Here is a 12,978-nt window from a genome sequence, read left to right on the forward strand (position 1 = left end):
AAAGCTGATTTAGCAAGCTTGATGGCTTGTTGTTGGCTGAATTGTGCCACGTCTGAAATTGTGAGTTGTGTTAGACTTATAGTTAAATTCACAATTTCCTAATAGTTTAAGTTTTTGGGAGAATTGGTAATTTAACATGAAATCAAAGCAGGAGATCTTAAGTTCGATTCTTGTCTTCACTTTACCTCTCATTTAAAATGTTAAAAATTCCATGTGTTGGGCCCTAGTTGTTATGGAGGAGTTTAAGCCCACACGTGAAGGGGAGTGTAAGAATTATGGTTAAATGATTAAATTTACAATTCCTAACGGCTTAAACTTTTGGGAGAATTTGTAATTTAACAAGTTGAAAACGTAATCCAAGTCACGATTTTGGTTTAAAACATTTTAGACCTATACTCAACTTATAGACAGATGAAAAACTTGGGGTTTGGCCTACAGCCACCAATGGCACCACCAAACTGCCTTCATACCTGGCCACAATACCCTCAAATCAGCAGTTCACTCCCAAACCAAATGCAGGACAAACACCCCACCTTAAACCACCAAACTAAACTCTGGGCGAAAATCATCGAGATTGAGAAGTGCCTCACATCATGGGTGAGTAGAGAAAGTGACAGAGGGTGATATAGGGCTTGTTTGGATGGTGAGTGAGTTATATCCCATCACTCATCACTTAAAACTCATCATCCTAAAACTCATTTGTATCACTTGAAAATCTCCAACTTATACCTCAACTTTGTTTGGCCCTTAAACCTAGTTGAGTTTTCATTCTAAAAACTCAAAAATCTCAACTTTAACTCAAAAGTCGTGGAGCCCACGTGACTGTTTATTCAGAATGGTAACAACCACAACCCGTGAAGGACTCTTTCACCAGTCCCTACTCCTCTTTCATTTTTCTCAGAAAGTGTCCTCTTCCTTTTTCATTTCTTTCTCCCCCATTCTTCATAAGAAAGAAGCTAACCCAAACCCAGCTCATAAACATAGAGATTCTTCATGTACACACATCAACAAAAACAATCCAAGAGCGCCAAAAAGCAGAAAATCAACAAAACTTCATAAGCAAACACAAATGAAGGACACACAAATGAAGGAGACAAACATACAAACATAAACCCGCAAATACCCAAATCAAAATTCCATTTTCCAAATCCCCAAACCCACAAACAACCAATAATAGAGGGAGAGATTTTCATCCATAGGTAAAGAAAAAACAAGGAAAAACAGAAAAGAAATAGAGACTGTGGTTGGACCACCTCTGATGGTGGTTGTGATAGATCTAGCCATGGAGGCTTGGCCGGTGTTTGGGACCTTTGGGTTGAAGATGAGAAGAAGAGAAGAGAACCTAGAGAGAAAATTTTCAGTTGTAGTTGCAAATGAGAAGTAGAGAAAACGGGTTAGAGGAAGAAAAGAAGAGGAGTAAGCGTGAAGTGAAGAAGAGAGAAAGAAAAAAAGAAAGAAAAGAAGAGGAGCAGCCATGAAGGAAGAAGAGAGAAGAAAGAAAAAAAGAGAGTGGTCTGATTAGACAAGTCACTGACTGTGGGCCCCACTTGTTGAGTGAAATTACAATATTTCTATCATCATTCTATTTTCATAACTTAGAAACACATTTTTTTTTTTCATTCTCACTCACCCATCACTCATTTTAGTGAGTTATGGGTGATGAGAACTGAAAATGAGAACAAATCCAAACAACCATCCTAGACGTGGGACCACCATTTTTGAGTAATGGGTAATGGAAATTGAGTTATGGGTGAGTGAAAACATGAAATCCAAACAGCCCCATAGTGTCTTTTGAGTGAAACTGAAAGTCTGAAATCATGAGTTGAACCCACGATTTCAGCCCAAAACTGGAATCATGAGATTTTAGATTTGGCATAAAGTAAGAAGACAGTCACCTCAACCTGCCAACTCATGCTTGAAATTGTGGCTTCAAGTCACGATTTTACCAAAGTTTTTAGTTGAACCCTTGGTTCCATTTCCTAAAATAGTGAATTTTATAATTGCCATGCTTTTCAGATAAGTTTTTGAAACAGTATTTTCAATATATATGTGATCTTTGGAGTTGGTATATTATTTGTGTGATCCGATATGGTTTCTCCAACTGCAAAAGGATTTTGACATTTTATATGCTTAAAATCCTTTAATCTTTAATCTTAATGAATTGGATTGGATTGGATTGAACTGATGACGAGTTCTCTTCATACTATAGAAAGTACACTACAACAGCCTGACATGGTGGACCCTGGGGAGCAAAGTGAAGATGTTGAGACTGAAGATGACCACGAGGCCTCTGACATCAAGAGCATGATATTAGAGCCAATGGTCAGACTTCTACTGATGGATCAGAATGCATGAGGTCTATTAACATTAAGTGCCTTTCTGATTTTTCTATTAAGTCGTGGTTTATCATTTGAAATTATTATCATTATTAGAACACTATTATTTATACTTGTATATAAAATTCTAATCATTATCTTGAGTTTTTAGTGTTCTTTATTTGTTCATTGATTTTATTTTTTTGATCTTCTTTTTTTTTTTTTTTTTTGATAGGTAATTTTTTTTTGATCTCCTTAATTTTTTGAGACTATCACCTATTGGCACTTTTTATTAAATTTTATTACATATACATGCATACATACTATATATATATGTGTGTGTAAAATAATTTGAAGTTTTTATGTGATCTTTGTTGTAAATTTTACATTGTCTTTGAGAATAATGTTTTGTTTTATTTCAACTAGATCGCATCCTTATAGCTGTGTCATTTAACTATATATGATTTTGTGGGGGGGGGGAGACACTTCTAGAAAAACAACCAATGGTAAACAAACTTGGCAAACCACCACTCTTTTTCCTTTTCTTTTTGGATAATTAACTAAGTGAACAACCACTGAAGGTAACAAACCCAAAGATAACCTAAAGAAGCTTATTCATGCCCATGTACAAGATTAGAAATTTGATAGTCAACAATTAAATCTGATGTAGCCACCCTCTACCCTTAGGCCAGCCAACCAAACCCCCCTCTACTCTTAAGCCAAAACAACCAGCTAGCCAGCCCCTTATTTTGACATCAGATCTACCATATGTTCTCATTAATTTCAGCTTGGACTTATGTTGTGATAACCTGCCTAGCTTAACTATTAGATAATTATTTCCTACTAGTTAAAGATTATAAATAGGCTTGTTATGTAAGAGTAGAATCAGTTTTGACATCAGTTTTTCGTTCTTGATTTCCTAGATTCTTGTAATTTTTGTTCTTGATTGTTTGCCCCCTTGTACGCTCCCTGTGTACTAGGGTGCTCCCCCTTTTTGATATCAATAAACTTATTACTTATCAAAAAAAGAGTAGAATCAGTTTTTTTTATGTAACTTTATCTTAGTTTCAGATCTGGACATAAACTCTGTTTCTCCAGTTTCTCTGTAATTCCAATTTTGATTCTTAATTCTAAGGCAATTCTATTTCAAGTTCTCTCAGTTAGTTGATCTTGATTTCCATCAAAATCAGCATTTTCAGTACTTAGGAGAACATGGATTGAAACTACAATCACCAAAAAAGGCTTATAGATTATAGACATCTAACAAAAGCCTTTAAGGAAACAGAACTTCAGAAAAAACAAAAACAAAAAACAAAAAAACATATTATATGCTATTGGGACATAGAGGAAAAAAAAAAAGCCTTCAGATAGTTATCTAAATAAACTATAAATCCCATGAAACATTCCTTACCATCTTCCTTATCATCTTCCACCGAGACACTAAAAGATTCAAAGCCATCACCTTCATCTACTTCAGAGTCACTTTTACCTTCCTCTTGTCTTTGTCTATTACACAAAAGAAGCACATGATAACTGTAAATTTTAAATTCCTCAAAAAAATTGTTGTTTAGCCTTATAATTCAACTTAACACAAAGTTTCAAGAAGCCAGAGCAACAAGTATTAGTAGTGCTGATTAATTATCCAATTTAAAATGAGTGTTTCAATAGAAGTAGCTAATCCATGAGGGAATAGCATCACTAGCAATTTTAAAAGCTACACTGCTTGGTTAAAAAATATAAAATGAAAATTCATTACTCTACATTGCTCAAAGATGTACAAAATGCATACAATAAGTATAATGAGATGTTCCCTTTCCAACAGTGAAAAAAATCTAACTTCCTGTTATTCTTTTGGTTCTACTTGTCCAGAGGAAGTACAAGTTTTTTCATCTGAATTTTTATCAGAATTTAATAGTAAAAGAATAAATAAGAAATATTTTTTGATTAGTGACCAACACTTTTTTTTCAAAAACAAAAGGCTACATGTACATATCTAATGAACACAAAGAAGCCAAAAGGATTGCAAAGAAATGATATTATATACAGAAGTGTAGCAACTCTTGAGAAGTGCAACAAAAGGCTACATCTTCTCTCCTTGGAAGAAATTTCCTGGAGACAAAAATCTGAGATGTTATGTATCAAGGAAGGGGATAATAACACCAAGTTTTTCCACAAAATGGCTAACTCTCATAGAAGGTTTAATCATCTTAGGACCTTGGAGGTGGATGGGGTGGTTTTTGAGGAGGTTTCCGAGGTAACTAATCAAGTTGTACAATTTTATAAAAATTTGTACAAGGAGACTGAGGGGTGGAGGGCTTTTTTTTTTTTGATAAGTAATAAGATATATTGATATCAAAAGGGAAAGACCCTAGTACACAGGGAGTGAACAAGGAGCCAAACAGATCAAACACAAAAATTGCAAGAATCTAGGAAAACAAACAGAGAAGGGAAAGATTTGTTTTGCAAAGCAAACAACCAATCCAACAAAGTTCTAAAAAAGAAAAGCTTAAGGTCTGGAATAGATCTCTCAGAATCTTCGAAACAACGACTATTCCTCTCCCTCCAAAGACACCACATTAAGCCATGAGGAATGATGGACCATATATAACCATTTCGATGACGACCAAAGCTGCCTTGCCAACACCCTAACAGCCCCAAAACAGTAAGGGGCATAACCCAAGATACTCCAAATAAACCCAAAACCATAGACCAGAGATCCATAGCAACGGGGCAATGGAGGAACAGATGGTCAACCGATTTAGCATTACTCTTGCACATGTAGCACCAATCCAAAATCCACACCTTCCTTTTTCGCAAATTATCAATCGTCAAGCATTTCCCTAAGGCAGCAGACCAAACAAAGAAAGCTACTCTAGAGGGAATCTTCTGCTTCCAAATACTTCTCCAAGAGAAACCGAAGATAGTAGGACCAGCAAGAATTCTATAGTAGTCTTTCACCAAGAACCCCTTAGCTTTGTTAGGAATCCAACACATCTTGTCCTCACCAAACCCCCTAATAGAAGAACCATAAATGGTTTCCATGAAGCTTGATAAAGCCTCTAGTTCTCGAACATGCACACCCCTAAAGAAACTCACATCCCAAAAAAGGACACCATTGGGGGATTTCATGAGCTCAGCCACACTAGCCTCCTTATTCCTGCAAAATCTGAATAGGCCAGGGTAGCTAACAGCAAGAGGATGCTCTCCACACCAATGGTCAAGCCAAAACTTCACCCTAGACCCATCACCAATATCATACAGAATATGGCGAGAGAAAGAAGGCCAACCCTGACTGATACACTTCCATAACCCAACTCCGAAGGTACCCTTAACAGGTCTGGTGCACCATCCCCCCCAAAGACATCCATACTTCAGCTCTATCACTTACCTCCAAAGGGCATCCTTCTCAGACCCAAATCTCCAAAACCACTTCCCAAGAAGAGCTATATTGAAAAGTCTTATCTTCCTTATGCCTAAACCACCTGAAGAAATAGGAGTGCATACAGTAGCCCATTTAACCAAATGCAATTTAGGTTCATCACCCAAACCGCCCCATAAAAAATTCCGCTGATGGGTGGAGGCCTATCGTGGATGGTTTGGAATTTGATCGTATTGGAAATATGGAGAGGGTTTGGCTTGAAAGGAAGTTTGAGAGAGAGGAGATACTTCAAGTTGTAAGTGATTTGGAGGGGGACAAAGCTCCAGGTCGGAATGGATTTACTATGGCATTCTATCATCATTGTTGGAGGGTAGTGGAGAGAGATGTCTTGACGGTCTTTGAGGAGTGTTTCCAAGATTGTAAGTTCAAAAAATCCCTTAATGCTACCTTCATTGCATTAATTCCTAAAAAGAATGATGCCTCTAATATTACAGATTTTCGTCCTATTAGCTTGGTGGGAAGTGTGTATAAAATCCCGGTTAAGGTCTTAGCAAATCGTTTGAGAGTGGTTTTAGATCGGTTGATTTCTAAGAATCAGAATAGCTTTGTGGGTGGGAGACAAATCCTTGACTCAGTTCTTATTGCGAATGAGTGTGTGGATAGCCGAAAGAAGAGCAGGGTTCCCGGAGTCATTTGTAAGCCCGATATGGAAAAAGCCTATGATCATATGAATTGGGAGGCTTTGCTGTATTTGTTAAATAGGATGGGTTTTGGAGTGAAGTGGTGAAAGTGGATCCGTACTTGCATATCCACAATTCAGTTCTCTGTTTTGATTAATAGGTCTCCAACTGATTTCTTTGGTATTTCAAGGAGTTTAAGACAAGGTGATCCGCTATCTCCTTTGCTGTTTCTGATCATAATGGTGTTTAGTAGGATGTTGAGAAGAGTGGAGGGAGCTTGTTTGATCCGTGGTTTTAATCTTGAGGGTACAAGGGATGGAGGGGAACGTGTTTCACATCTTTTGTTTGCAAACGATACTATCCTATTTTGTGATGCAAATGTAAAGCAAATTCTTCATATTTGGTTGTTGTTACTTAGTTTTTAGGCGGTAACAGGTTTGAAGGTCAATGTGCATAAAAGTGAAATGGTTCCAATAGGGGAGGTTGTTGATGTGCATGCCCTGGCTGAAATTTTGGGCTGCAGAGTTGGAACTTTGCCTATGTTGTATCTTGGCATGCCTTTGGGGGCTTCACATAATTCCCCTTCAATTTGGAATCCAATCTTGGAAAAAATTGAATGGAAATTAGCTGGGTGGAAGAAGTTGTACTTGTCTAAAGGGGGTCGTTTGATGTTACTCAAGAGTACACTATCTAGTCTTCCGAAGTACTTTCTTTCGTTATTCACAATTCCTACTCATGTGGCTAAAAAAATTGAAAAGTTGCAAAGGGATTTTCTTTAGGGTGATAGCAAGATTCATTTGGTAGGATGGGATAAAGTTTGTGCGCCTATAGCCAATGGTAGCTTGGGGATAAGGAAACTTACCACCTTTAATAAGGCCTTATTAGGAAAATGGTTGTGGCGGTTTGGAAAAAAAGAGGATCGGTTATGGAGGAGGGTGGTAGCTTCAAAATATAGGGAAGAGTGGGGGGGATGGACCTCAAAGCTGGGGAGGGGAGCTCATTGGTGTGGTTTGTGGAGAGGTATTCGCATGGGATGGGAGGATTTCAGCAAAAATTGTCAGTTTGTTGTTGGGTTGGGGAATAGAGTGATGTTTTGGCAAGATAGGTGGTATGGGGATCAACCCTTTCTACTGGCTTTTCCAAGGTTGTATGGTATTGCCATTGATAAGAAGGTTTCTGTTGAAGCTTCTTTGCTAAGGCAGGGGGCAGAGGAGAGAAGAATTTGGAATGTTCGTTTTATTAGAGATTTTAATGATTGGGAGATGTATGAAGGGCTGCATTTTCTTCGTATATTGGTAACCAATACTCCTCCTATGGATGTTGGAGACCGAATGAGATGGAAATTGAAGTCTAATGGGGTTTTTGACATTTGGTCAATTTATAACAAATTAAGGGATTCTCCCTCAACTGTCTTTCCTTGGAAAGCTATTTGGGGAGCATTGGCCCCTAGGTGAGTTTCTTTTTTTGTTTGGTGTGTAGCTTGGAATAAGATCCTAACGGGAGATAACTTGAGATTAAGGAGATTGGTTTTTGTGGATTGGTGCATTATGTGTCGTCATTGTGGAGAGAGTTGACCACTTACTTCTTCATTGTGAGATGGCTTATCAGTTATGGAGCTTTGTCTTTATAACTTTTGGCTTGTCTTGGGTTATACCTAAATCGATTCCAGACTTGCTCTTTGGCTGATGGAATTGGCTGGGAAACATTCGTCTCAAATTTGGAACTTAATCCCGTTGTGCAACCTATGGTGTATTTGGAAGGAACAGAATCGGAGGACTTTTGAGGATTTGGATAGCTCCAGTGATTAGATGCTTGCTTCTTTTAGTGGAACTCTTTTTGATTGGTCTCAGGCGTGGGAACTCACGTCTAGTGATTCCCTCCCTTCTTTTCTTTGCTCCGTTTCTCTTTTGTAGTTTTTCTGTTGTTTGGTTTTCTTTTATGTTCTTCTCTTGTATTTTCTAGGTTTGCTCTATGTTCTTTATGCATTGAGTAGCCTTTCGTATATATATCATTCTTACTTATCAAAAAAAAAAAGTGTAGCAACTCTTGAAATTCAGATAGGGAATTACAATAGGTAAAACCCAAGAACAAGACCAATTAAACAAGGATATACTAAACAAAGTTATAAACTGAATCACCAAACTTTTTGTATCCTCAAAAGCACGATTATTTTGTTCCCTCCACAATGCCCACATCAAACATAAGGAACCAAGTTCGATATATTCAACCCAATTCCTCCAACAAAGAAAGGTCAATGACCTTTCTAGTTGCACTCAGTTAATCCCGAAATACCTAAAAAAAGAACTCCACAAATCCCAAGCAACAATACAATGTAATAGTAAATGATCCACCACCTCCCCATTACACATACACACCATCCTACTAATGTGTAACCTCTATTGATAGGATTTTCACATGTGAGATTTTCACCTTAAGTTTTCATGATCCTACCCGCTAGAACTATATAACAAGTTATCCAGGGGAACTCCTAGTGGGGATGGAACCCAAGATGTCTGGATCTACAGCTCATCCCAGGCCTCCAACCACTAGGCTGCACCCTAACGAGTAACCCCAACTCTTTCATGGGAAAAATACTAAACAAGTAACCCACAAGGCATTGTTGTAAGAGCAAACATTAAACTTACCACCCCCTTTAAACCTCCAACTCAGTCTATCAAAAACCTCTCTCCTAGGGGTATTAGAGTAAAGAAGATAAATAAAAGCATTCACCAAGTCCAACTCCTAATCATTAAAATCTCTTTGAAAACTAAAATTCTACCTTTGCATCTCCCCATCAATCTGACTAATCATCACAGAACAAACAGAGGCATCTATAGTTGTGGAACATGTAAACAAGTCAAGAAACAACACCTTCAAAGAATGATCCCCATACCAGGTGTCACACCAAAACCATTTCTTGATCACCATCTCCTACATCTAAGCGCACATAGTGTAAAAACCTATCCTAGCCCACTCTAATGCTTTTCCACAGACTATAAACATTAGTCCCTCAAACAAGTTTTAAAGTTCACCCACCCAATTCCTCCCTATACTTTGAACCTATTACATCTCCATAAAAGTGTTATCTTTCAACCCAAAACGCCAAAGTCATTCCCTAAAAAAAGCCTGATTAAAGGTCCATGTCTTCCTTACACCCAACCCACCAGTAAAAATAGACAGGCAAATTATATTTCTCACTCACCAAATGGTATTTGAACTCCTCTCCCAAACAATCTCACAAACATTTTCTCAGTGATCTATCCAATTTGTTTGCCACACAAGTAGGGATGGTAAACAACGAGAGAGAGTATGTAGGAAAGCTCAAAATTTTACTCTTCAGCAATGTTATCCTTTCCCCCTTAGACCAGTATAATTTCTTTCGTCTAAATAAACTGCAAACCATTTTTTCCTAGAATTGGATTCTAAACCATTTTCACTTTGAAGAATCCCATCAAGGACATTCCAAAATAAGTCATCGACAGATTCCCAATCTTAAAACATAAGATACTAGCAAGTTCCACCATATTGCCAACCTCCCTACACCGTCTCACTCTTACTCAAGTTCACCTTTAATTCTATAACAGCTTCAAAACACGTCAGTGCCATTTTGATATAAAGCATTTGTTAGGCATTTGAATCACAAAATAAAATAGCTTCACAAGCAAATAAAAGGTGAGCGACACAAAGCCCTATTTCAGCTGTAGTTCCCACCCTAAAGCCACTAATGTAGCTGCCCTGCTCTGTTCTCTTAAACATCCTGTTCAAGACCCCCATAACCAAAATAAAGAGTAACGGGATAAAGGGTCACCACGTTTAAGAACCCTCGAAATACTAAAGAAGCCAAAAAGGGATCTGTTCACTAAGTGTCCGCTTGGCATGGCTTAACTTTGTCAGCTTATTTTATTATTGAGATTATTTTTGGTACTATTCATGAGTTTCACTGTACTATTTCAGCTAACTTTTACCTTTATCTGTAGTATTTTCAGTAAAAAGTTTTTAGTTTCGGCAAAATAAGCGAACCCCAAATAATCCCTAAAACTGAGAATCAAATTGCAAAAATGCACTACAAATCCAGCATCTCTATTTCTCACTAAATCCTATCTCCTTTCCATCAAATAAAGTAGAGTCACCCAATTAACAGAATCATATGCTTTCTTAATATCCAATTTGCAAATCACACCCAGGATATCAAGTCCAAAATTTTCCTACAATCCATCAATGCATTTTGTAACTCAGAAGTTAGTTTGTCAAGTACTATTTTCATTCCATTTGCCAACACCTTTGCCTATTACAATTTATAAACACTCCCAACCTAAACAAATAGGCTGAAAATTCCCAATATTGATAGGAATGTTTTTCTTGGGAATTAGTGCAATAAAAGAAGCATTGAGGGATTTTTCCTTTTTTTTAATAGGTAATAAAACTTTTATGCAACAAGCTGAACATCATGTTCATGATGGTGAACATTCTAATCAAGAAAAAAAATACAAGAAGCTCAAAAACTTAAGTTAACAGAGTGTAAGAATTCAGAAATTGAAATACAATTCGTAAAACCCAAACACGCGCCCACTGAAACAAAGTACCAAAGAGAAGAACCTTTAAGAGGTCTAAGGGTCTCTCCTTGTCTTCAAAGATGCTTGTATTATGTTCCTTTCAAACCAACCACATCAAAAATGCTGGGACCATATTCCATGCGGTTGACAAGCGCTTTCCAAACCAATTTCTCCAAGCAAAGAGGAGAGAGCTAAAAGAAGCATTGAGTGATTTTTTAAATTGACAATGCTCATGAAACTCCTCAAAAAATGCCATAACATCCACTTCAACAACCCGCCAACACTGTTGAAAGAAAACCATGGTGAAACCATACAACCCTAGGGTTTTATCTCCTCCTTAACTCCTCCAATACTAGAATAATCATTTCCTTTCAAACTTCCTCTCAAGTAAATTTCTTTTAGTCTATTTGATTTTAGCAAAATGTAACACGTCAACTGAAGGTCTAGCTGTCTATTTCTTGGTACAAAGACTTATAGAAGTGGACCACATGCTCTCTTATGTAAAACTCCTCAAAAACCATGCCAAACCCCCCATATCGTAACAACACCTATGTGAATTTGCCTACCGCAACACTCCTCCTTTTCCCAGGCTTGGGACTGGCTATAAATAAATATGTGACACTAAGCATAGACACAAGTGTGGGGACAATGGATGGGGAAAAAAAAAAAAAAAAAGGATAGCTGAAAGTGTAATTATTTGCCAGTTAGTTGGATTCTCAAAACATGAATGTTATTTTTGTAAACAAGTTTCACAAGACTAAGAGAATTGTCATATCAAACAATGAGAGATCTTTGCATCTTAATGACACTTGCACGAGTATCTTACATCCAATCAGAGCAAACAACTCATCATCACACCACGCTAAAAAGAATGTGACACCATTAAATCACAAGATAAAATCACATGAAATCAAATATCAGGCTTAAAAACCGTAAGCATATAGCATTCTTACACTAGCTTTTACAATTAAAAAAACTATTGATCTCCCTTGTTTCTCAACTACATTTAAAAAAAAAAACAAACAAACAAACCCAGTACACGAAAAACCATTACCTCTTCTTATATGCAGTGTCAACTAATTTGCTACATGACCGCAACGACATCAATAATTTATCATACATCGATGCTTCTCTATGAATCACTTCTTCTTCAGAAGCCGCACCACTAGATTGCTCCTCCGTCGGCACCCCTGTAATAAAAAGTTTGATCCAAAAACATTCATTCTAGTACCAAAACATATATTACCTAATCCAATTTTTAAAATTTCCTCAATAATTCACAATAACTTCAATAGACAGTTTTATTAAACATTCTCATAATCCATAATTTATTATCAAAAATCAAAAAATTGATTGAATTAATAAAACGTACACAATGTATTAATTAAAAAAAAATGATTAACATGCCTGAGGGACTTGGCGAGGGGCTACGAGTACGAGTACGAGCAAGCTTTTGCTCGACACGGCGATTCTTAATTACATGTTTACTTTCTGAGCTGGAGGGCGCTTTGGATCGCTTCAATCCTAGTTAAACCAGTAAAATAAAACTTATCAGAGAAAAAAAAAATTAAACAAGCATACAGAGAGAATAGTTGAGCGTGTATTACAAAAAATGAAAACTAGAATCAAAATAATTTGGATTATTAGGGCAAATAAAGAGAGGCTGTAAAGCTAAAAAAGAAAGAGTCGGAGAGAGTAGCTAACCATGATTTTTGCCGAATTGCTTCCCCATTGAAAACCCAAAACAAACCTAAGAGAGAGAGAGGCGCGATGCTGCTTGGACTGCTACTGATGTGATAACTGAGAATTAAAAGGTAAAACCCTACTTTTCAAGGTTTTAGCGGGAGAACTTTCTTTTATATATATATATATATAATTTTTTTTTTTTCTTTTTTTTGGGGAAGGATTTTTATACTATTTTTTAGGAGAACCGAAAAAGTGGTTTTTTTTTTTTTTTCCGTGAAGATGTTTATATATATATATAATTTTTTTTTTTTCTTTTTTTTGGGGAAGGATTTTTATACTATTTTTTAGGAGAACCGAAAAAGTGG

At 36.8% G+C, this 12,978-nt stretch overlaps 1 protein-coding gene across 1 annotated transcript; it reads right to left on the reverse strand.

Annotated features, from left to right (window-relative positions):
* Positions 1–3,425: 3,425 nt before the first annotated feature.
* Positions 3,426–12,770, reverse strand: LOC136069908 (protein NUCLEOLAR FACTOR 1-like). Its single transcript, XM_065779021.1, has 4 exons — positions 12,632–12,770; positions 12,335–12,451; positions 11,982–12,117; positions 3,426–3,821 (listed from the first exon to the last, which is right to left on the reverse strand). Exons 1-4 carry the CDS (start codon positions 12,657–12,659, stop codon positions 3,647–3,649), a joined length of 456 nt encoding a protein of 151 aa, XP_065635093.1. The 5' UTR covers positions 12,660–12,770; the 3' UTR covers positions 3,426–3,646.
* Positions 12,771–12,978: the final 208 nt, after the last annotated feature.

The sequence above is a fragment of the Quercus suber genome, unplaced genomic scaffold, assembly GCF_002906115.3.
Source record: "Quercus suber isolate HL8 unplaced genomic scaffold, Cork oak 2.0 scaffold_11, whole genome shotgun sequence".
NCBI classification, from domain to species: Eukaryota; Viridiplantae; Streptophyta; class Magnoliopsida; order Fagales; family Fagaceae; genus Quercus; species Quercus suber.